The sequence below is a fragment of the Salmo salar genome, chromosome ssa17 (genome assembly GCF_905237065.1).
Source record: "Salmo salar chromosome ssa17, Ssal_v3.1, whole genome shotgun sequence".
In the NCBI taxonomy this organism is placed as follows: Eukaryota; Metazoa; Chordata; class Actinopteri; order Salmoniformes; family Salmonidae; genus Salmo; species Salmo salar.
The window spans coordinates 12184958-12210734 of record NC_059458.1 but is presented as its reverse complement, the minus strand read 5'-3'; the positions used below and the strand labels follow the sequence as shown (position 1 = coordinate 12210734).

At 50.5% G+C, this 25777-nt stretch overlaps 1 protein-coding gene and 1 pseudogene across 2 annotated transcripts in view; both read right to left on the bottom strand.

Moving 5' to 3' along the window:
• ahr1b (aryl hydrocarbon receptor) overlaps window positions 1–25777 on the bottom strand; it is a 73096-nt gene that overhangs the window by 25042 nt on the left and 22277 nt on the right. For both annotated transcript variants that reach the window (XM_014151584.2, XM_014151585.2), the window contains 4 exons: window positions 18595–18710; window positions 11244–11333; window positions 7705–7828; window positions 6677–6810 (listed from right to left, as the gene is read on the bottom strand). In XM_014151584.2, coding sequence (XP_014007059.1) covers window positions 6677–6810; window positions 7705–7828; window positions 11244–11333; window positions 18595–18710 — 464 coding nt within the window. The remainder of the gene's footprint in view (window positions 1–6676; window positions 6811–7704; window positions 7829–11243; window positions 11334–18594; window positions 18711–25777) is intronic.
• Window positions 13–5457, bottom strand: LOC106575219 (polyadenylate-binding protein 1-like; annotated as a pseudogene).

Genomic DNA, 25777 nt, shown 5'->3' with positions numbered 1-25777 from the left:
CAGGAAACATAATTTTGACTGCACTGGGCCTTTACTGTAAAATATACATTTTGTTCAAATTTTTCTTTCTTATTCTGTGATGGAAGTTTGAAGGACCCTGTCCCTCTTTTGGCTTCAAGCTCCAGTGTTTGGGACAGATTTCTGTCCGGCTTTAGCTTGGTGAGGCTCCAGGCCTTAAATATGGACTGCCGTGGGGAGCAGAGGAATTATTGTGTACGCCATCGCCAGCTGCGAATGTTGAATTCCTGAAAGAGGGAAGATATGAGAAATGATTCACGAGCACAACAAAACTTACTTCAGTCACGCTTGTTCATGAATAAGAAGCTGGCTGTATGTTCCACATATAGGATTTCCTAGACATCAACAATCAAACTGCTTAGACATCAATAGAGCTCACACTCAGATGAATGATGAGCATATTGATTGCTGGTACACTTTATGGTACTGTACTTAAGTATTTTTTTAAGGCACATTTAATTCTATCACATATACTTGTACTGAGGCTTGCTCATGGCAGTGGCTGCATCTGCACTGGCAGGATGATGTGGGCGATGGCCCAAGGCCTGAGTGGCTATCCGCTGCACGGGCATCACGCCAGGGCTGGAACTCAGCTGGGCCAGTTGATTGCTGAAGTAGTAGGCAGCTGCATGGGACTGGGCCTGTGGAATGTACACATTGGAATAAAAGGCTATATGGAATTCGAAGTTAGCATTTCTCAATAAAATGTTCATTACTCATGTCCAAGTTGGATATATTATTGTCTGCATGGACTCTTGTTTGGATTTACCTGTGGAATAGGAAGCTGGTAGGAGTTGATGATGGGGTTGGGCACTGCCATGACACTGACCATCCTCTGCTTGTACCTGTCTGCCAGGTATTGTTGGCGCTGTTCCTTGCTCTGAGCCAGGGCCACGTAAAGCGGCTTGGTGCCCACGATACGGCCATTCATCTCCGTCACAGCCTTGGTGGCCTCCTCGGGGAAGGAGAGGGAAACAAAGCCAAAGCCTTTGCCGCGGCCGCTCTCCGTCATCACCTTGGCGCTGATGATTGTTCCGAATGCAGAAAACTCCTTCCTTAAACGGTGATCATCAAAGGCATCATCCAGGTTCTTTACAAATATATTTATACCTCTGTATTTGGCCTTGGGGTCAGGCTTCTTCTGCCCAAACTTGAGTTTCAGCAACGTCTGGCGCTCTGCTTTCTTCTGGGCACGGCCTACATATATCAGCCTCCCGTTTAGCTCCTTCCTGCTCATCTCGTTCACGGCTCTCTGTGCATCCTCATGCCTCTCGAAGCAAACAAAACCGAACCCACTTGACTTCCCGTTATCCCATTTCATAACCTTGACACTAACGGTCGGTCCATATTTTCCAAAAAGCTCCATCAGTTTCTCATCGTTCACGTCTCTGCCAAGATTCTTGACAAACACATTGTTGAACTCTCTGGCCTTGGCTCCAAGTACCTCCTCTCGCTCTTTGCGTGACTTAAAGCGCTCGATAAACACTTTTCGTTACCCATTAACATGCCATTTAATTTCTCGATGGCTCTATCAGCAGGCTCCTGGGTCTTGTATTGAATATAACCATAACCCTTGGAATGGCCATTCTCGTCACAAACTACCTTGCTAGAGTAGATGTCTCCAAATGCTGAGAAGGTCTCGTAAAGGTTTTTGTTTGTTACACTTCTTGTCCAGGTTCCTGATGAAGATGTTTCCCACCCCACTCTTCCTCAGGGTACGGTCAGGATCAGACCTCATGATGCGCAGATATCTTCCTTCAAGCATTTCATTGCTGAACATGAGCAGGGCGCGCTCAGCATCGTCTGGTTGATAGAAGTTAACGTAGGCGTACCCGAAGGAACGATGTGTAACCCGATCCCTACATACACGGACAGAAAAGATTGGTCCGGCCTCACTAAACATCTTGTTTAGGTCTGCCTCGGTGACGTTTTGGTGGAGGTCACCGACATAGAAAGAATTCATTTTGGAGATTTTGGACCTAATTCACACGTATCGAAGCTAGCTCAAGAACACAGAATGACAGGGGAATGAACAGCTGTCACGTGTTTAAATTCCCGGAACAGACTCGTTTGTGATGTCATAAGTGATGTAGCGTCAAATGCAATTCTGGCGTGCCATCTTTCCTTTATTGCATCATAGTCATGTAGTTTCCAGGACCTCAATCTTTATTTTTTAACAGTTTGGGAAGTCAGAGAGAGATATATATATAGATAGAAATGACTATTATAACTTCAACACAGGATACACATGGCAAACACTAAGCATGTTCTCTTTATCGATGGATAAAAGTATGCCAAATAATAAAATAGAAACGAGTAGGTTTGAATGATTTTCTATCTTCAAATCGTGCAGACTCACGTTAGAGGAATAGCGTTTGGTTCACAGTCGTTGCACCTTCAGTGAGAGGTTGAATGAGCAATACCCCTGTAAAACTAAACCGTTTAAAAATGTAATAGAGCTCTGTGTCAGTCAGGCTTGCTATTTATATCTGTTTGTATACTACAGTGGGGATGTTATTCATTTGTATGCTGTAAAGAGAGCTGAGGAGTGTCAGGAGAGAGTGAATGCTTCAAATAATCTTCCTTAGCCAACCACAGCAGTCTAGACTAGAGAGAGACTAGGACTCTCTCCTCGCTCTCCCATTCAATTGCATAACATATTCCTCTGCTGCCTTTGTGACAATGAAAATGATATCACATGTGCTCACTTCTCCCAACTCCACTCAGAGTGCCTGTTTCGTTTCACCCTGTCGCACGCATTCAGCATTATTTACAACAGTCACCTCTAGAAAGGAGAGAGAGAGAGACACACAAAGACAGAGAGAGACAGAGAGTGATAGCGAGAGAGAGAGAGAGAGAGAGACAGATAAGAGAGGGAGAGAGAGCGGAAGATGGAGAGAGAGAGACCAGTCTTAATGGCTGAGCCTGTCTTTTAGCCTGTCTCTCTGTCCCTCGCTAGTCTGGCTGAGGCCTGGGGGCCCTTCGATCACACTGTAAACATACAAGATCCCCTGTCATCCCCAGCCATAACTCAGTAGGCCATAACCCTGCTCATCAAATTGCTAATTAGAAAAGCTAGGGAAGCCTTTGCATGTGGCTTTTGGACTGGGGGGGTGGGCAGAAATACTTATTTACATTCATAGTAAGTAACCGAAATGTGACATGTCAGTGTCAGGCTCGCTCTGAGCTCTTTGTGTGACATGACAGGACAGGACAGGACGCATCGGAGAAGATACTTAGAGAGCTATGTTATGTTCTTTTCCTTCTCCGTGGCCTGTTTCCACGGTAACACATCAGTCCCTCTCCTGACAGTGTGTCATGGAGCTAATGAAAGGGAACTTCTTCTTCTGTCCCTGTTAAAACGTCAGGACGTAGAGCTAATTGGCTTTGAGTAATTACTAGGAGCTGGGACGGTATTTTTGAGTTCCCGCCTGTCCTGTGGATTTCTGCTTAAGCTGCAGGTTAGGAACATACTGGACCTTCAGGTCAGGAACATACTGGACCTTCATGTCTGGAACATACTGGACCTTCAGGTCAGGAACATACTGGACCTTCATGTCTGGAACATACTGGACCTTCAGGTCTGGAACATACTGGACCTTCAGGTCTGAAACATACTGGACCTTCAGGTCAGGAACATACTGGACCTTCAGGTCAGGAACATACTGGACCTTCAGGTCTGGAACATACTGGACCTTCAGGTCTGGAACATACTGGACCTTCAGGTCAGGAACATACTGGACCTTCAGGTCTGGAACATACTGGACCTTCAGGTCAGGAACATACTGGACCTTCAGGTCAGGAACATACTGGACCTTCAGGTCAGGAACATACTGGATCTTCTGTTATTGTAATGAAGGGCTGTAGTTGAATAGAACGCTACTACAGCAGTACAAATGACCTAGTCTCTCGTTTAAATGGCCAGCACGCAACATTTGGTTCTGGTTGGGGAACATACCTTCTGTTTATGTAATGAAGGTCTGGACTTGCTACTACTAGGTTACAAATGATCACGCAACCAGAAAGAAATATTGCATGCGCTGGTCAGCTAACAGCGTGTCACGAGAGATTCCAGCACAGACGACCAGGATGAACTAATGAAACTACTGTACGTGTGTCAATTCACCGGGACATGTAACTGTCAAACCAGCAAAAGCAGAATTCTTTGAGCTTGATTTGTGTGACAGCTTGAATCTCCTACTGGAATATTGATGGGATTGTGTCTCCTGCTCAAAGTCAGTCTCCAGTGCAATCTTTATTCAGACAACGTTTCACATGAGTGAATGTCGAAGCAAGACATTCTCACAGGAAGAAATGGCTTTTTCCTGAGCCAAACGGTAGCCTCCTAAGATTTCATGGCCTACTAGCTGACGGATTCTAACGACAACAAAAACCATGCAAGGACTTGTGTGTTTGAGATCGAGACGACAGGCATTATTATAATGAACAATGTCATGTTGAATATTGTCCGATTTATAAAAACAAGAATGGGGAGAAAAAAAAAGAACATTATTATTAATGCATCTCTTTTACTTTCTATAACAGCTGAATGCTCGAGGGCGAATGTAATTAGAGTTCACAGTACTTCAGCAAAATGAGGAAAAGCAAAAAGGATTCAATTAACTTGTTCATTATCCTTCTACTAGAGTCAGATACAATACAACATGCTGTATGTAATAACCCTCATATAATAGGAACATGATGTTTAGGAGGGAACTGATGACCCCAGATGAGACTTGGCCTGCGTCCTAAATGGCACCCTATTCCCAATTTAGCACACTGATTTTGACAAGGGTTTATAGGGCTGTGGCAAAAGTAGTGCACTTATATAGGGGATAGGGTGTCATTTGGGATACAAGCTTGTACAAGGCTGAGGGGGCCTTGAGGGGAGACGGTAGTAATTGAAGATTAGAGAACATGCAAGGAAGGGATAAAACACCAAAGTACTGTAATGTAACTGGATACTTTGTCCTCTGCTCTGCGTCCTCTGTAGTGATTACATCAACAATTCAAAGATGAGATAGAAATGGTACACAAAGTTTATGAGAATGGTAATTGGAATTCATTTCTTTCTTCTTCTTGACGAGTTTAAGTTGGGCCTCGTCCTCCCAACTATCCTCTCCCTAACTCTCTCCACCCCTCCTCTGCTCTCCCTTTTTCCTATTTCTCCTCCTCCTCTACTCTCGGCCCGTATCCTCTCATGCGAGGCCAGTATGGTGTGGTGGGTCTTATAGCCCTCTCCTCCCATCTCCCCCTAGCACTTGTACATTGATCCTTCTGGGCATAAGGCGAGGTGCAATAATGTCAAGAATCTACCCTCAAATAGCAATAGGATTACCAAAACAATGCTATGGAAATTAGTCCGAGCCAGACCCTGGGCTTACCGCTCACGCAAATGACCTCCACAAAGTTGAGAAGTACCCCGATCTTACTCTCCTTTCTTCTTCCCTTCCCCCTCCCCTCCCATCCCCAACCACCTGCCCCCCGCTACTCTGCATGGTACCGATCTGTACTGGTGAGATGGAGAGGCTAGGAGGAGCGGAGGGGGCGAGGGGGTCATGCTACGGTCTCCCACTATGACACACCCACACCACCACCACGAGCCCTGCATGCCAGCTTTAACAGCAAGCACAGGCAGATATCCCTCACAGCTTTCTGAGTATGCTTTTCTAACTGCACACGGACTATCCTGTAGGCCCCTACATCAATACATTTACTTGTATGTTACTGTGTTCTAGCCACGTCAATGTGACACACACACACACACACACACACACACACACACACACACACACACACACACACACACACATACAAATCTTCTCCTTTAGTCTGAGGAGAAGATTGAGTCCTTTGGGAGTCCTCGAGCTACTCTGACTACTAAGCAAATTCCTCTCTGGGTGCTCTCCTCCTCTGGAGGGCAGATTGAAAGCCCTTTTCCCCCACGACCCTGTGGCTCTTTAAGACGGATTACTGAGGGTGGATAGTGGCTTCTGATCCCGCCGTGGTCTGAAGTGGTACGACCCCATGCTGACCAGGCTAATAGGCTCTCTATGGCTCTCTAGCTACTGTAGCTGGGAGAAAATAGTCTCCTTTGGCCTCAGAGTGCTGGGATGCTGGGATGCTGACGGAGAAGTGGCGAAAGGAAGGAGAGGGTAGGGATAAGGGGGGGGGGTTCAGTAGTCCTGTAAAGAGCCTGCCTCTGGGGCTCTCTGGCGGGAGTCGGGACACTCCACGCCAGGAGCCAGACTAGAAGTATCTGGGTATTCCCAGGCCTTTGTTCTTGTACGGCTCAGCTTCCCTCAGTACAGTCATGGGACACAGTCACAGTGGCAAAGTAGGCAGGAACACTCTCTTCTAATAAAGCTGAGGTGTGATCTGACACACACACACACTTGTAGATGTAGGCACGCAAGCAAGAGTGCAGTACACACGAAAGTAAGGACGCTCGCACGCACAGACACTTACACGCCTTCTTCCTTATATACATGCATACACAGACCATAAGTCCAACAATGGCTGTCTTCAATGGAGGGCAAATCTCTAACATGAGCTCAAACATAATTGCAAGAAAAATATTCCCAAAAGGAGACATGTCAGTCTCCAGTACTCCTGTGTGTATGAGGTTGAGAGAGGAGGAATATGATTGGTTACAAACCAGGAAGCCAGAGGAGTTGTCGAGGAGACAGCGGAAGCGACAGACGAAGTTCCTTTCCAGGAAGGAGGAGTTCTCTGGAGGCAGCTGGTCGGGGTTATAGGTCACCAGGGACGAGCTGGGGACTGGTTTTCCATCTGAGGAATAGAATCAGGACAAGGACAAAGTCAAATCACTATATTCAATGGCTACTTCATTTGTGGTCTATTAATATGTCTGTTCAACAGAGTTTAACAGGGTTCCGATGCTCCCACACTACGGTATGTTTGGTGAGTGTGTGTATGTGCATGTGGGTGTGTAGCTCCAGTCTGTCCCTCCCTCTCTCCATTCCGTGCCTGTTCTAAAGTACCATGGTAACGCTACGCTAGCTAGCGTTAACCCCTGCCTAATTAAAACAGACGGCTGTGTGTGTTCTAACATTTACTCTCAAAGTCATGGAGTGCCTGATAAAGGTCACCTCCCTCTCTCCATCTTCTCTACTCTCTCTCCTCCTCTCTCTCTCTTTCTCTCTCTCTCTCTCTCTCTCTCTCTCTCTCTCTCTCTCCATGCTCTTCCTCTGTCCCTCTCTGCACAGAGCTCAGCTGGGGAAATTGGGGTCAGCTGTTTTTAGGGAAAAGTTAACCCATTGGGTGTGAGTGACTTCAGGCTGACTCATTGCAGTTCTTCGTTTGATCATGTTTTCATGTTTTTTTTTTCTGCTAGTAGTGAACGTCAACCAGTATGGTGTATACTGTCACTGAATGTGTGTGTCACTTTAAAGTTAAACGACGACTTCAATTCGACTAACTATCATACTGAAACAAAGCATCAAACTGGCATCTCCTTTTTATCTTTAGTTTTTTCTGCTAGTAGTTCACCTCAGCCCCTTCCACAAGTTCAATTTCAGTATGGCATATATATGCCATCTGTAAATTTGCAACAGAGCATCAAACATACATCGCTAGCTAGTAATGTGAAAGGCTCACAGTGGGCTTGGAAAGCTTTGTGAAAATGCGTCGGCCCGGCATAAAAGGGGGTAGTGTTAGACTGACCTGGGGGTGACTCCACCTGCTGGGGCACGGCCGGGGGGTTGAGAGCCCAGTGCAGGTTCCTCCTAAACTCCTGCTGGTCCTCAGTGTGGATCAGATCAAACACACTCTGGTGCATCACGTCCGTCTGGAACAAGGAGAGAAAGAGAGAGGTCTTCGGAACAGTCACGTGTACCAACACATAGGACTGGGAACTATTGTCTGACTTCCTGAAAAATAACCTACACACAATTGAATTCACTCCTGTAGAATCAGTAAGATGATACACACACACACACACACACACACACACACACACACACACACACACACACACACACACACACACACACACACACACACACACACACACTCGAGCCCTTGTTTTGTGGGCTTGCACTGAGGAGGAAGGTTAGGGCATGAGCTGACCACCTCAGAGAGTGGTGACATGGACACAGAGAGTGGTGACATGGACACAGCACAGCCTGAGGTTCCGTATCACACTAGCATCTCAGTGCTACTTCTCATTACCATACACACAGCTCCACAACAGGCAGCCACATCCAAAAGGATTTCGGTCAGTGCTGTAGATGTGAAGTGATGGTTGTTGAAATGAAACAAGGCCTGAGAGGTGTGGCTCACACTGTGGGAACATTTCTTCTACAGCAGCTTGTAGTTACAGTGCCTTGCAAAAGTATTCCACCCCCTTTGCATTTTTCCTATTTTGTTTCATTACAACCTGCAACTTAAATGGATTTATATTTGGATTTCATGTAATGGCCATACACAAAATAGTCAAAATTGGTGAATTGAAATGAAAAAAATTACTTGTTTCAAAAAATTCTAAACAATAAAAAACGGAAAAGTGGTGCGTACATATCCATTCACCCCCTTTGCTATGAAGCCCCTAAATAAGATCTGGTGCAACCAATTACCTTCAGGAGTCATACAATTATGTTAAATTAAACCCACCTGTGTGCAATCTAATTGTCACATGATCTGTCACATAATCTCAGTATATATACACCTGATCTGATAGGCCACCGAGTCCACAACACCACTAAGCAAGGGGCACCACCTAGCAAGCGACACTATGAAGACCAAGGAGCTCTCCAAACAGGTCAGGGACAAAGTTGTGGAGAAGTACAGATCAGGGTTGGGTTATAAAAACATATCCACAAAACTTTGAACATCCCAAGGAGCACCATTAAATCCATTATTAAAAAATGGAAAGAATATGGCACTACAACAAACTTTCCAAGAGAGGGCCGCCCACCGAAACTCACGGACCAGGCAAGGAGGGCATTAATCAGAGAGGCAACAAAGAGACCAAAGATAACCCTGAAGGAGCTGCAAAGCTCCACAGCAGAGATTGGAGTATCTGTCCATAGGACCACTTTATGTCGTACACTCCACAGAGCTGGGCTTTACGGAAGAGTGGACAGAAAAAAGCCATTGCTTAAAGAACAAAATAAGCAAACACATTTGGTGTTCGCCAAAAGGCATGTGGGAGACTCCCCAAACATATGGAAGAAGGTACTCTGGTCAGATGAGACTAAAATGGAGCTTTTTGGCCATCAAGGAAAACGCTATGTCTGGCGCAAACCCAACACCTTTCATCACCCCGAGAACACCATCCCCACAGTGAAGCATGGTGGTGGCATCATCATACTGTGGGGATGTTTTTCATATGGCAGGGACTGGGAAACTGGTCAGAATTGAAGGAATGATGGATGGTGCTAAATACAGGGAAATTCTTGAGGGAAACCCGTTTCAGTCTTCCAGAGATTTGAGACTGGGACAGAGGTTCACCTTCCAGCAGGACAATGACCCTAAGCATACTGCTAAAGCAACACTCGAGTGGTTTAAGGGGAAACATTTAAATGTCTTGGAATGGCCTAGTCAAAGCCCAGACCTCAATCCAATTGAGAATCTGTGGTATGACTTAAAGATTGCTGTACACCAGTGGAACCCATCCAACTTGAAGGAGCTGGAGCAGTTTTGCCTTGAAGAATGGGCAAAAATCCCAGTGGCTAGATGTACCAAGCTTATAGAGACATACTCCAAGAGACTTGCAGCTGTAATTGCTGCAAAAGGTGGCTCTACAAAGTATTGACTTTGGGGGGGTGAATAGTTATGCACGCTCCAGTTTTTTGTCTTATTTCTTGTTTGTTTCACAATAAAAAATATTTTGTATCTTCAAAGTGGTAGGTATGTTGTGAAAATCAAATGATACAAACCCCCCCAAAAATAAATTTTAATTCCAGGTTGTAAGGCAACAAAATAGAAAAAATGCCAAGGGGGTGAATACTTTCGCAAGCCATTGTACAGCAGTACTGCACACCACAGTAGGTTGATGGCACCTTAATTGGGGAGGACGGGCTCGTGGTAATGGCTGGAGCGGACTTCAGGGAATGGTATCAAATACATTTGACGCCATTCCATTTGCTCCTTTCCAGCCATTGTGAGCCGTCCTCCCCTCAGCAGCCTCTAACTGATGACCACAGAGAGAAAGAAAGCGAGAGCTAGAGGGAGAGAGAGAGAGAGAGAAAAGGAAAGAGAGAGAGAAGGCGAGAGAGAGAGGAAAAGAGAAGGAAAGAGAGAGAGAGAGGAAAAAAGAGAAGGAAAGAGAAAGAGAGCTTTAGGGGGTGTTAATAATTGCTAATACAGCTTAGCTCAACTGTGTACGCAAGCATGGATGTTATCAAAAACCGATCCAACCTGAATAAATAAGGCTATTAGAGCGGTTAATCAGCTGCTGGGGGTTAAATGAATTAAAGAAATGTAGGACAGACAGTATGCATGCTTATAGAGGTATGTGATTAAATATGCTATAGATCAGCTCTTATTAAATGATTAACCTGCGTTTGACCTCTCTGGACGGGGTTATCAAACTCTTATCCAGTGGAAATCCTGAATCAAACAAGCTAAAGCGCTTAGCACAGAGCAGGGCTGGGTACCAGAGGGCAGAGAGGGCAAGACTAGGGAACGGAGGGGGCCGGAGGTGGGGCCAAAGGGCAGGAAAGGACACAAGGCGGTGTTGGGTGAAGGTTGGCACCGTACAGTAGCATATTTGTTTTCACCTTCATTCTGGCTGCAACTGTTGGGGAAAAGAAGGGGGGCAGGATACAGTGGAGTGTATTAGAGGGCTCTCCAACCCTGTTCCTGGAGCGATACCCTCCTGTAGGTTTTCACTCCCACCCCAATTATAACTAGAAATCTGGTGCGCTAGAATCTGGTGCGCTAGATTTGGTTTGGCACAAAAACCTGTAGGACTATAGTTTTCAGTCAGTGTCACAGCACTCCCTGGGTCGTGCCATAAATAGAATGAGGGCAGAGTCATGTTGTTGTCCAAATGGCTTGGCCTAGGCCAGGGTTAATCTAACCTCCAGACTCCCTCTGCGCCATGCTGCAGCTCTGTAGCCAGGCCCAATCCTCCTCTCTCTGCTGTGCGTGTTTGAGCGGCAGTGTGTGTGTGTGTGTGTGTGATGTATGGCGTGTATGGTGTGTGTGTCAGTGGGTTTGAGTGGCTGCGAGCCCTGTGATCAGCAGCAGAGACTTACTTGGTGGAATCCCAGGTAATCCTGAATGGTGTGAGAGGAGTAGAATATGATCCCCTCTGCAGTGATGACCAGGACAAAACCGTTAAGGGCCTGAGGAGGGAGAACAAGTCACAACAGACAGGAAGTTAGGGAATGTCCCTCACTGCGTACTGCTATCAAAGACGTTAGAGAGTGCAATTATTTTGGCTGGACAAAGAGGATATTGGGAAGATTGACGCATATGAATAACAGCTTTTGAATGATCGTGTTTGTTATCCATCACGAGAAGACAGTGACAACCCCTATTATAGTGATACATTTGTGCCATTTGGTGTGTTTTGTATTTGACTGCCAACACCAAGCATGTATAAAACAGCAGGACAGACTACAGTGTGCAGACAGACAGGTTCCTGAGGACAGGAGGTCGTTCAAACCTGGTCTATTCTGACAGACTCAACTGAGAGAGGGGGAAACAGAGGGCGGGAAACGAAGGGGGGAAACAAAAAGAGAAACTGCAAACGGGGGCATGACAGGCTGTGGAGGACAGGAGAGGGGGAGGAGAGGAGCAGTGGAGGAGAGGTGAGGTGAGGAGAGGCAAGCGGCCCCACTCTGAGGAAGTGTCACATGAACACAAAGACAGGCTGGAGATGAGGGGGAGGGGAGGAGGAGAGGGGGAGGAGGGGAGGAAGAGGGGAAGGAGGAGAGAGAGGGAGAAACAGAACCATACAGTATCTCACACTTTGCTATTCCATCTTCCCCCCCACAATGCTCAGGGGCAAAGGAGTCGTTCTGTCACTCTGTTAGCTCTAGGTGTGTATGTGTGCGTGCGTGGTTACATGTTCCCTAAACCAACCGACGGCACTACAGGGCAGCTGTCCTGACGCTCACATCCTCTAATACCCCATCATATTCATTTCCAACATGTCAGCAAGGAGAACCCCATTACACAATCTGCATTGGATGGAAACCATAGCCTCATAGCCTAACATACACGGTCATTATCTTCATCAAGTCCTTTTTCCATGGATGTCACCCAGAGAAACATAACCCAGATAATATCAGGTTGGATGATTCCATCCCTTTAGCAAGTAAATAACTATATGACTCAAGTTCTACCTGGCAGACCCAGCATCATATTCCCCCAGTTAGCGCTGTGTACCGTACTTCTTAGCTTTTGTCTGGGTAAGCTATAATGAATTCAAGGGCCACAAACTGCTTGTCCCGGCCTGCCTTTATTTCTGTGTTTAAACCTGAAGGCCCCTAGTCCTGTCTGAAACCCTGACATCCATGGGCTCGCAGCTGCCGGCTCATATAGCTTCTTCTTTATTATGCAGGCCTACGCTCCCTCAAAACATATGCAGAAAGCTGCCACCAAGACTGCCACCCCGGGCTATCTATAAGTCCTTCCTTCTCTCCTCAGCAGCCCCATCCTCCACTTCCTAGTTCTATCTCTGTGGTCCGACGCCCCCACACTGTACACAAACACTCAGAAAGCAGAGCGGTGTTCAGGCTCTCTGTATAAATATTTAGATTCATCTGTCTAGCTGAAGAACACACAGTCACCTCCCTGGGGGGGGTCGGGTTCATGGGCAGTCACCAAACATCTTGATCAAAAATGTATTTTTCATATTTCATGGGGCTGTGGACATCATGCACTTGTCCAGGATGAAAGAACGCTGCCTTCTGTAGTTAAAGCGGCCGTCGGCAGACAGAACAAAACACAGAGTGGCAAGGGGATGTGAGAGACGCACTGAGAATGGAGAGAGAAAAGATCACGAGAGAGGCAGGAAGGATGAAGGGAGATAGAAAGAGAGAGGGATACGAAAAAGAGAGAGATGGAGTAAGGGAGAGATTGAGAGAGCCTGTTCCAGTCGTCAACATGGCACAGCTAGCTGTTTGTTTTCCCAGCCTGTATGTTATCTGGTCTGGATGTATGCCCAGTGACAGTGACAGCAAACACTGGAACAGACTGGCAGGCCAAACACTGGAACAGATTGGCAAGCCAAACACTGGAACAGACTGGCAAGCCAAACACTGGAACAGACTGGCAGGCCAAACACTGGAACAGACTGGCAGGCCAAACACTGGAACAGATTGGCAAGCCAAACACTGGAACAGACTGGCAGGCCAAACACTGGAACAGACTGGCAGGCCAAACACTGGAACAGATTGGCAGGCCAAACACTGGAACAGACTGGCAAGCCAAACACTGGAACAGACTGGCAGGCCAAACACTGGAACAGATTGGCAAGCCAAACACTGGAACAGACTGGCAAGCCAAACACTGGAACAGACTGGCAGGCCAAACACTGGAACAGACTGGCAGGCCAAACACTGGAACAGACTGGCAAGCCAAACACTGGAACAGACTGGCAGGCCAAACACTGGAACAGACTGGCAGGCCAAACACTGGAACAGATTGGCAAGCCAAACACTGGAACAGACTGGCAGGCCAAACACTGGAACAGACTGGCAGGCCAAACACTGGAACAGACTGGCAAGCCAAACACTGGAACAGACTGGCAAGGCAAACACTGGAACAGATTGGCAGGCCAAACACTGGAACAGATTGGCAAGCCAAACACTGGAACAGACTGGCAAGCCAAACACTGGAACAGACTGGCAGGCCAAACACTGGAACAGACTGGCAGGCCAAACACTGGAACAGATTGGCAAGCCAAACACTGGAACAGACTGGCAGGCCAAACACTGGAACAGACTGGCAGGCCAAACACTGGAACAGACTGGCAAGCCAAACACTGGAACAGACTGGCAGGCCAAACACTGGAACAGACTGGCAGGCCAAACACTGGAACAGATTGGCAAGCCAAACACTGGAACAGACTGGCAGGCCAAACACTGGAACAGACTGGCAGGGCAAACACTGGAACAGATTGGCAAGCCAAACACTGGAACAGATTGGCAAGCCAAACACTGGAACAGACTGGCAAGCCAAACACTGGAACAGATTGGCAAGGCAAACACTGGAACAGATTGGCAGGCCAAACACTGGAACAGATTGGCAGGCCAAACACTGGAACAGATTGGCAAGCCAAACACTGGAACAGATTGGCAAGCCAAACACTGGAACAGATTGGCAAGCCAAACACTGGAACAGACTGGCAGGCCAAACACTGGAACAGACTGGCAGGCCAAACACTGGAACAGACTGGCAGGCCAAACACTGGAACAGACTGGCAGGCCAAACACTGGAACAGACTGGCAGGCCAAACACTGGAACAGACTGGCAAGCCAAACACTGGAACAGACTGGCAGGCCAAACACTGGAACAGATTGGCAAGCCAAACACTGGAACAGACTGGCAGGCCAAACACTGGAACAGACTGGCAGGGCAAACACTGGAACAGACTGGCAGGCCAAACACTGGAACAGACTGGCAGGCCAGACGCTGGAACAGACTGGCAGGCCAGACGCTGGAACAGACTGGCAGGCCAGACGCTGGAACAGACTGGCAGGCCAGACGCTGGAACAGACTGGCAGGCCAGACGCTGGAACAGACTGGCAGGCCATACACTGGAACAGACTGGCAGGCCAGACACTGGAACAGACTGGCAGGCCAGACACTGGAACAGACTGGCAGGGCATACACTGGAACAGACTGGCAGGGCATACACTGGAACAGACTGGCAGGCCAGACACTGGAACAGACTGGCAGGCCAGACACTTGAACAGACTGGCAGGCCAGACACTTGAACAGACTGGCAGGCCAGACACTGGAACAGACTTGCAGGCCAGACACTGGAACAGACTGGCAAGCCAAACACTGGAACAGATTGGCAAGGCAAACACTGGAACAGATTGGCAGGCCAAACACTGGAACAGATTGGCAAGCCAAACACTGGAACAGATTGGCAAGGCAAACATTGGAACAGATTGGCAGGCAAAACACTGGAACAGACTGGCAGGCCAAACACTGGAACAGACTGGCAGGCCAAACACTGGAACAGACTGGCAGGCCAAACACTGGAACAGACTGGCAGGGCAAACACTGGAACAGACTGGCAGGCCAAACACTGGAACAGACTGGCAAGCCAAACACTGGAACAGACTGGCAGGCCAAACACTGGAACAGACTGGCAGGCCAAACACTGGAACAGACTGGCAGGCCAAACACTGGAACAGACTGGCAGGCCAAACACTGGAACAGACTGGCAGGCCAAACGCTGGAACAGACTGGCAGGCCAAACGCTGGAACAGACTGGCAGGCCAGACGCTGGAACAGACTGGCAGGCCAGACGTTGGAACAGACTGGCAGGCCAGACGCTGGAACAGACTGGCAGGCCAGACGCTGGAACAGACTGGCAGGCCAGACGCTGGAACAGACTGGCAGGCCAGACGCTGGAACAGACTGGCAGGCCAGACGCTGGAACAGACTGGCAGGCCATACACTGGAACAGACTGGCAGGCCAGACACTGGAACAGACTGGCAGGCCAGACACTGGAACAGACTGGCAGGGCATACACTGGAACAGACTGGTAGGCCAGACACTGGAACAGACTGGCAGGCCAGACACTGGAACAGACTGGCAGGCCAGACACTGGAACAGACTGGCAGGCCAGACACTGGAACAGACTGGCAGGCCAGACGCTGGCAGGCCACAGGGAACACACTGGAACAGACTGGCCGGGCACAGTCTTGTACAATCAGTTGTTTTCTTTTTGGTATGTACAGATATTGATTCATGCATTCATGTCTCCCATGCCTTTAGTGAACTTCAAATGCTTATGGAATTATATTTTGATCCACTGAAAAGGTAACCTGAATGACGTGGACTAAAAATGGTAAAGTACATTAGGCTATATGGAGAATATCAAATTACACCTTTCTGCTCTCATTTTACCCCCCTTTTCAATAATGGATGTCCTCACAGTCACTCTATAATTCATGGCCAAGTGTCTGAAATGGAACATAGCAAGACAGCCAGCCCTGGTCAGAAATAGCCTCTCCTCTCCTCCGACCCCCTCTCCTCTGCTTCCCCATCCCTTCTCCTCCCTTCTCTTTCCGGCCCTGTCAACAGCAATGTCATGAATAAGGACCTCGCCTTCGTTTAGCATCTCTCACTCTCTCTCTCTTTCCCCCTCTCTCTCCATTTGCTATTCTTTCCCTCTCAAATACAATATTTCCCTCATTTCCTAACCCTCCCTCCCTCCCTCCCTCCCTCCCTCCCTCCCTCCCTCCCTCCCTCCCTCCCTCCCTCCTCCCTCCCTCCCTCCCTCCCTCCCTCCCTCCCTCCCCTCCCTCCCTCCCTCCCTCCCTCCCTCTCTCTGTAGCTCAGCCTGTCTTAAGAGATTCTGTGTTGACTGTTCTGGCACGGTGGGATTCTGCATGATGGCACAACAGTGGGGGCTGTAGATGAAGCAGATCACATCTCCCCTGACTGAACATCCAGCACAGAGCAGGGCAGAATATAGAGCACTGTCCCTTTAAAGGACAATTCCACTCCAAAACTACATTTTGGTATTTGTTTCATTAGTTAACTGTTGATACAGTCCCAAAGATCAGGGCAGAATAGAGCACTGTCCCTTTAAGTGCAGGGCCAAATAGGCCCCTGTAAGTGCAGGACAGAATAGAGCATTGTCTCTTTAAGAACTGGGGGATGAATGATGGCACCAAAGTAGGCTATGGCATGGGCATCGAATGTTTTCCCATGTAACTTTTGTAGCTACTCTAAATGAGTCCAAACTAATCAGCTGGTCTCAGCAGGCCTGGTACAACCTTCTCTTTCTAGGCTGAGATCCTGTTAAGGAAAGAGCCCAATCTGCCAATAACCATCATGGAGAGTGGTCAGCATGTTAGCGAAAGGTATCTCTCATCCTGTGGTTGGTCTCTCTCTCTCTCTCTCTCTGACAATCTCTAAATGCAGCAAGACATGGCGTCTGTTTGTCAAAACCAGCAGTACTTAACTTTCCCCCATAGAAATAGAATTACAACACTATCATTATATATATCTATACTTGTCTCCATGTGGTGCGCTCCCGCTACAAGACAGACTTTCCATGTCTGCCATGTTGTGCCTGCTGTGTGTGAGAGCCCTGCAGTTTCCTGTCTCACCTGCCTCTCTGTCAAGGCTCTTACTGTGCCTGCTTAACTGAGCTACGCTTCAGCCAGACAGCTCTCTCTCTATCTCTCTCTCTCGCTCTATCTCTCGCCAGGCTCTCTCTCTCCTGGCTCTCTCTCTCTCCAGGCTCTCTCTCTCTCAGGCTCTCTCTCTCTCCAGGCTCTCTCTCTCTCTCCAGGCTCTCTCTCTCTCCAGGCTCTCTCTCGCCAGGCTCTCTCTCTCTCTCCTGGCTCTCTCTCTCTCCAGGCTCTCTCTCTCTCCAGGCTCTCTCTCTCTCCAGGCTCTCTTTCTCTCCAGGCTCTCTCTCTCCAGGCTCTCTCTCTCTCCAGGCTCTCTCTCTCTCTCCTGGCTCTCTCTCTCTCCAGGCTCTCTCTCTCCCAGGCTCTCTCTCTCGCCAGGCTCTCTCTCTCTCCAGGCTCTCTCTCTCTCCAGGCTCTCTCTCTCTCTCCAGGCTCTCTCTCTCCAGGCTCTCTCTCTCTCCAGGCTCTCTCTCTCTCCAGGCTCTCTCTCTCTCCAGGCTCTCTCTCTCTCCAGGCTCTCTCTCTCTCTCAGGCTCTATCTCTCTCCAGGCTCTCTCTCTCTCCAGGCTCTCTCTCTCTCCAGGCTCTATCTCTCGCCAGGCTCTCTCTCTCGCCTGGCTTTATCTCTCGCCAGGCTCTCTCTCTCTCCAGGCTCTCTCTCTCTCCAGGCTCTCTCTCTCTCCCAGGCTCTCTCTCTCTCCAGGCTCTCTCTCTCTCTCCAAGCTCTTGGCATGCTTAAGGGACAGAACAGAAGCCCAGAAAGTTTTGGGAAATGCTAAGACATGTAGCGATGCCCGGTGGCAGGCAGGCAGGCAGCGTGCTCTATAAAAACCAGGCCTGATCTGAAGCGAGACACGCTAGATGAGATGAGCTTCACAGAGTGAGTAGTCTTCTTATGTCTACTGGTCAGTTTGGAGCAGAGAGGAGTAGACCAGATGTGCCTGGGCTGCAGGTGGTGGTGAGTGTATAGATGTGTGTGTGTGTGTGTGTGTGTGTGTGTGTGTGTGTGTGTGTGTGTGTGTGTGTGTGTGTGTGTGTGTGTGTGTGTGTGTGTGTGTGTGTGTGTGTGGGTGGGTGCATGTGTGTGTGTGGAAAGATAGATCATAGTATTCCTTGACATAATGAGTGGCCATATGGAACATTCTGATGCAATGATTTGAACATATTTTAATACAGTTTCAGTGCACAGAATGTATGTATAGTGCAGGAGCCAGCTGGGGTATCACACTGCTGGTCGTGTGTGTGCCCTGCACCTGGAGCCTGCCCACCAACCTGCAATAGGAGTTCACCCTCGGGCATCCAGCCATCCACCAATCCTGTTGTCTTGCTGTTGTCATGGTTACCACCGTTGGCCTTCAACCCCTTGCAAGCGTGGGTCTTCAGGGCAACTATAGAGTGCGAGAGAAACAGGGAGAGGGAGATAAGGAGAGAGGGGAAAGAAAGGGAGAGAGAAGGAGAGAGAAGAGAGAGGGCTTAAGTCTTTGGAATAATGTTTACAGAGAACTGCTGTGAATGTCAGAGTGCTTTATAACACACAGGCATGACAGGCCCCTAGCTCATTAACAATTCATTAAACACCATTTCTGAAAAGGCTCATTCATATGACTCGCAACAACAAACGCCATCCACCACCACAAATACGAAACCGATCATATGGCATTGATCATCAAAACTCGAAACAGTTTAAAGGGGGCTTTAAAGGCTGATGTGGGTTCTGTCAGCATTCCAGGTTTTCCCAGCAGGCATTGCGGGGTGCTTTCTTTAGCCTAGTCTAGTGCATGCTGCTGTCTATTCTGGCTCTCTGTAGCTGTGCTAATGGCTCACGTCTGCTCTGACTGAGCCCATGTTAGCTTGAAGTACTACTGATGTGTAGGCAACTGCTCATTATGAGAGCAGGATGATCCAGTGAGGCAGACAACATTGGCCTGGACAGAAGGAGGAGAAGACCATGGAGGGGATAGAGGGAGGAGAAGACCATGGAGGGGACAGAAGGAGGAGAAGACCATGGAGGGGATAGAGGGAGGAGAAGACCATGGAGGGGATAGAGGGAGGAGAAGACCATGGAGGGGTTAGGGGGAGGAGAAGACCATGGAGGGGATAGAAGGAGGAGAAGACCATGGAGGGGATAGAGGGAAGAGAAGACCATGAAGCGGATAGAGGGAGGAGAAGACCATGGAGGGGATAGAGGGAAGAGAAGACCATGGAGCGGATAGCGGTAGGAGAAGACCATGGAGGGGTTAGGGGGAGGAGAAGACCATGGAGGGGATAGAAGGAGGAGAAGACCATGGAGGGGATAGAGGGAAGAGAAGACCATGGAGCGGATAGAGGGAGGAGAATGGAGGGGATAGAGGGAGAAGACCATGCAGGGGTTAGGGGGAGGAGAATGGAGGGGATAGAGGGAGGAAAATGGAGGGGATAGGGGGAGGAGAAGACCATGGAGGGGATAGAGGGAGGAGAATGGAGGGGATAGCGGGAGGACAAGACCATGGAGGGGATAGAGGGAGGAGAATGGAGGGGATAGCGGGAGGACAAGACCATGGAGGGGATAGGGGGAGAAGACCATGGAGGGGTGAGGGGGAGGATCATGGAGGGGATAGGGGGAGGAGAAGACGATGGAGGGGATAGAGGGAAGAGAAGACCATGGAGCGGATAGAGGGAGGAGAAGACCATGGAGGAGATAGAGGGAGGAGAATGGAGGGGATAGAGGGAGGAGAAGACCATGAAGGGGATAGAGGGAGGAGAATGGAGGGGATAGAGGGAGGAAAATGGAGGGGATAGAGGGAGGAGAAAACCATGGAGGGGTTAGGGGGAGGACAATGGAGGGGATAAAGGGAGGAGAATGGAGGGGATAGCGGGAGGAGAAGACCATGGAGGGGATAGAGGGAGGAGGATACCATGGAGGGGATAGAGGGAGGAGAAGACCATGGAGGGGATAGAGGGAGGAGAATGGAGGGGATAGAGGGAGGAGAAGACCATGGAGGGGATAGAGGGAGGAGAATGGAGGGGATAGGGGGAGGAGAAGACCATGCAGGGGATAGAAGGAGGAGAAGACCATGGAGGGATAGAAGGAGGAGAAGACCATGGAGGGGATAGAGGGAGGAGAATGGAGGGGATAGAGGGAGGAGAAGACCATGGAGGGGATAGAGGAAAGACAAAGCCATGGAGGGGATAGGGGGAGGGGAAGACCATGGAGGGGATAGGGGGAGGGGAAGACCATGGATGGGATAGAGGGAGGAGAAGACCATGGAGGGGATAGAGGGAGGAGAATGGAGGGGATAGCGGGAGGAGAAGACCATGGAGGGGTTAGGGGGAGGAGAATGGAGGGGATAGCGGGAGCAGAAGACCATGGAGGGGATAGAGGGAGGAGAATGGAGGGGATAGGGGGAGAAGAATGGAGGGGATAGAGGGAGGAGAAGACCATGGAGGGTTAGGGGGAGGAGAATGGAGGGGATAGTGGGAGGAGAAGACCATGGAGGGGATAGAGGGAGGAGAAGACCATGGAGGGGTTAGGGGAGGAGAATGGGGGGGATAGGGGAGGAGAAGACCATGGAGGGGTTAGGGGGAGGAGAATGGAGGGGATAGGGGGAGGAGAAGACCATGGAGGGGTTAGGGGGAGGAGAATGGAGGGGATAGGGGGAGGAGAAGACCATGGAGGGGATAGAGGGAGGAGAAGACCATGGAGGGGATAGAGGGAGGAGAATGGAGGGGATAGAGGGAGGAGAAGACCATGGAGTGGATAGAGGGAGGAGAAGACCATGAAGGGGATAGAGGGAGGAGAATGGAGGGGATAGCGGGAGGAGAAGACCATGGAGGGGTTAGGGGGAGGAGAAGACCATGGAAGGGATAGAGGGAGGAGAATGGAGGGGATAGAGGGAGGAGAATGGAGGGGATAGAGGGAGGAGAAAACCATGGAGGGGTTAGGGGGAGGACAATGGAGGGGATAGAGGGAGGAGGATACCATGGAGGGGATAGAGGGAGGAGAAGACCATGGAGGGGTGAGGGGGAGGATCATGGAGGGGATAGGGGGAGGAGAAGACGATGGAGGGGATAGAGGGAAGAGAAGACCATGGAGCGGATAGAGGGAGGAGAAGACCATGGAGGGGATAGAGGGAGGAGAATGGAGGGGATAGAGGGAGGAGAAGACCATGGAGTGGATAGAGGGAGGAGAAGACCATGAAGGGGATAGAGGGAGGAGAATGGAGGGGATAGCGGGAGGAGAAGACCATGGAGGGGTTAGGGGGAGGAGAAGACCATGGAAGGGATAGAGGGAGGAGAATGGAGGGGATAGAGGGAGGAGAAAACCATGGAGGGGTTAGGGGGAGGACAATGGAGGGGATAGAGGGAGGAGAATGGAGGGGATAGCGGGAGGAGAAGACCATGGAGGGGATAGAGGGAGGAGGATACCATGGAGGGTATAGAGGGAGGAGAATGGAGGGGATAGAGGGAGGAGAAGACCATGGAGGGGATAGAGGGAGGAGAATGGAGGGGATAGAGGGAGGAGAAGACCATGCAGGGGATAGAAGGAGGAGAAGACCATGGAGGGATAGAAGGAGGAGAAGACCATGGAGGGGATAGAGGGAGGAGAATGGAGGGGATAGAGGGAGGAGAAGACCATGGAGGGGATAGAGGAAAGACAAAGCCATGGAGGGGATAGGGGGAGGGGAAGACCATGGAGGGGATAGGGGGAGGGGAAGACCATGGATGGGATAGAGGGAGGAGAAGACCATGGAGGGGATAGAGGGAGGAGAATGGAGGGGATAGCGGGAGGAGAAGACCATGGAGGGGTTAGGGGTGGAGAATGGAGGGGATAGCGGGAGCAGAAGACCATGGAGGGGATAGAGGGAGGAGAATGGAGGGGATAGGGGGAGAAGAATGGAGGGGATAGAGGGAGGAGAAGACCATGGAGGGTTAGGGGAGGAGAATGGAGGGGATAGTGGGAGGAGAAGACCATGGAGGGGATAGAGGGAGGAGAAGACCATGGAGGGGTTAGGGGAGGAGAATGGGGGGGATAGGGGGAGGAGAAGACCATGGAGGGGTTAGGGGAGGAGAATGGAGGGGATAGGGGGAGGAGAAGACCATGGAGGGGATAGAGGGAGGAGAATGGAGGGGATAGAGGGAGGAGAAGACCATGAAGGGGATAGAGGGAGGAGAATGGAGGGGATAGCGGGAGGAGAAGACCATGGAGGGGATAGAGGGAGAAGAAGACCATGGAGGGTATAGAGGGAGGAGAAGACCATGGAGGGGATAGAGGGAGGAGAATGGAGGGGATAGAGGGAGGAGAAGACCATGGAGGGGATAGCGGTAGGAGAAGACCATGGAGGGGATATAGGGAGGAGAAGACCATGGAGGGGATAGAGGGAGGAGAAGACCATGGAAGGGATAGAGGGAGGAGAAGAACATGGAGGGGATAGAGGGAGGAGAAGACCATGGAGGGGTTAGGGGGAGGAGAATGGAGGGGATAGGGGGAGGAGAAGACCATGGAGGGGTTAGGGGGAGGAGAATGGAGGGGATAGGGGGAGGAGAAGACCATGGAGGGGATAGAGGGAGGAGAATGGAGGGGATAGAGGGAGGAGAAGACCATGAAGGGGATAGAGGGAGGAGAATGGAGGGGATAGCGGGAGGAGAAGACCATGGAGGGGATAGAGGGAGGAGAAGACCATGGAGGGTATAGAGGGAGGAGAAGACCATGGAGGGGATAGAGGGAGGAGAAGAACATGGAGGGGATAGAGGGAGGAGAAGACCATGGAGGGGATAGAGGGAGGAGAATGGAGGGGATAGCGGAAGGAGAAGACCATGGAGGGGTTAGGGGGAGGAGAATGGAGGGGATAGCGGGAGCAGAAGACCATGGAGGGGATAGAGGGAGGAGAAGACCATGGAGGGTTTAGGGGGAGGAGAATGGGGGGGATAGGGGAGGAGAAGACCATGGAGGGTTAGGGGGAGGAGAATGGAGGGGATAGGGGGAGAAGAATGGAGGGGATAGAGGGAGGAGAAGACCATGGAGGGTTAGGGGGAGGAGAATGGAGGGGATAGTGGGAGGAGAAGACCATGGAGGGGATAGAGGGAGGAGAAGACCATGGAGGGTTTAGGGGGAGGAGAATGGGGGGATAGGGGAGGAGAAGACCATGGAGGGTTAGGGGAGGAGAATGGAGGGGATAGTGGGAGGAGAAGACCATGGAGGGGATAGAGGGAGGAGAAGACCATGGAGGGGTTAGGGGAGGAGAATGGGGGGATAGGGGGAGGAGAAGACCATGGAGGGGTTAGGGGGAGGAGAATGGAGGGGATAGGGGGAGGAGAAGACCATGGAGGGGTTAGGGGAGGAGAATGGAGGGGATAGGGGGGAGGAGAAGACCATGGAGGGGATAGAGGGAGGAGAAGACCATGGAGGGGATAGAGGGAGGAGAATGGAGGGGATAGAGGGAGGAGAAGACCATGGAGTGGATAGAGGGAGGAGAAGACCATGAAGGGGATAGAGGGAGGAGAATGGAGGGGATAGCGGGAGGAGAAGACCATGGAGGGGTTAGGGGAGGAGAAGACCATGGAAGGGATAGAGGGAGGAGAATGGAGGGGATAGAGGGAGGAGAATGGAGGGGATAGAGGGAGGAGAAAACCATGGAGGGGTTAGGGGGAGGACAATGGAGGGGATAGAGGGAGGAGGATACCATGGAGGGGATAGGGGGAGGATCATGGAGGGGATAGGGGGAGGAGAAGACGATGGAGGGGATAGAGGGAAGAGAAGACCATGGAGCGGATAGAGGGAGGAGAAGACCATGGAGGGGATAGAGGGAGGAGAATGGAGGGGATAGAGGGAGGAGAAGACCATGGAGTGGATAGAGGGAGGAGATGACCATGAAGGGGATAGAGGGAGGAGAATGGAGGGGATAGCGGGAAGAGAAGACCATGGAGGGGTTAGGGGGAGGAGAAGACCATGGAAGGGATAGAGGGAGGAGAATGGAGGGGATAGAGGGAGGAGAAAACCATGGAGGGGTTAGGGGGAGGACAATGGAGGGGATAGAGGGAGGAGAATGGAGGGGATAGCGGGAGGAGAAGACCATGGAGGGGATAGAGGGAGGAGGATACCATGGAGGGGATAGAGGGAGGAGAATGGAGGGGATAGAGGGAGGAGAAGACCATGGAGGGGATAGAGGGAGGAGAATGGAGGGGATAGAGGGAGGAGAAGACCATGCAGGGGATAGAAGGAGGAGAAGACCATGGAGGGATAGAAGGAGGAGAAGACCATGGAGGGGATAGAGGGAGGAGAATGGAGGGGATAGAGGGAGGAGAAGACCATGGAGGGGATAGAGGAAAGACAAAGCCATGGAGGGGATAGGGGGAGGGGAAGACCATGGAGGGGATAGGGGAGGGGAAGACCATGGATGGGATAGAGGGAGGAGAAGACCATGGAGGGGATAGAGGGAGGAGAATGGAGGGGATAGAGGGAGGAGAAGACCATGGAGGGGATAGAGGGAGGAGAATGGAGGGGATAGAGGGAGGAGAAGACCATGGAGGGGATAGAGGAAAGACAAAGCCATGGAGGGGATAGGGGGAGGGGAAGACCATGGAGGGGATAGGGGGAGGGGAAGACCATGGATGGGATAGAGGGAGGAGAAGACCATGGAGGGGATAGAGGGAGGAGAATGGAGGGGATAGCGGGAGGAGAAGACCATGAAGGGGTTAGGGGGTGGAGAATGGAGGGGATAGCGGGAGCAGAAGACCATGGAGGGGATAGAGGGAGGAGAATGGAGGGGATAGGGGGAGAAGAATGGAGGGGATAGAGGGAGGAGAAGACCATGGAGGGTTAGGGGGAGGAGAAGACCATGGAGGGTATAGAGGGAGGAGAAGACCATGGAGGGGATAGAGGGAGGAGAAGACCATGGAGGGGATAGCGGTAGGAGAAGACCATGGAGGGGATAGAGGAAGGAGAAGACCATGGAGGGGATAGAGGGAGGAGAATGGAGGGGATAGAGGGAGGAGAATGGAGGGGATAGAGGGAGGAGAAGACCATGAAGGGGTTAGGGGTAGAGAATGGAGGGGATAGCGGGAGCAGAAGACCATGGAGGGGATAGCGGTAGGAGAACCATGGAGGAGATAGAGGGAGAAGAATGGAGGGGATAGAGGGAGGAGAAGACCTGGAGGGTTAGAGGGAGGAGAAGAACATGGAGGGGATAGCGGTAGGAGAAGACCATGGAGGGGATAGAGGTAGGAGAAGACCATGGAGTGGATAGCGGGAGGAGAATGGAGGGGATAGAGGGAGGAGAAGACCATGGAGGAGATAGAGGGAGGAGAAGAACATGGAGGGGATAGCGGTAGGAGAAGACCATGGAGGAGATAGAGGGAGGAGAAGACCATGGAGGGGATAGCGGTAGGAGAAGACCATGGAGGAGATAGCGGGAGGAGAATGGAGGGGATAGAGGGAGAAAGAGGAGATGTGGGAATGAAAAGAGCTAAAGCCTTACAA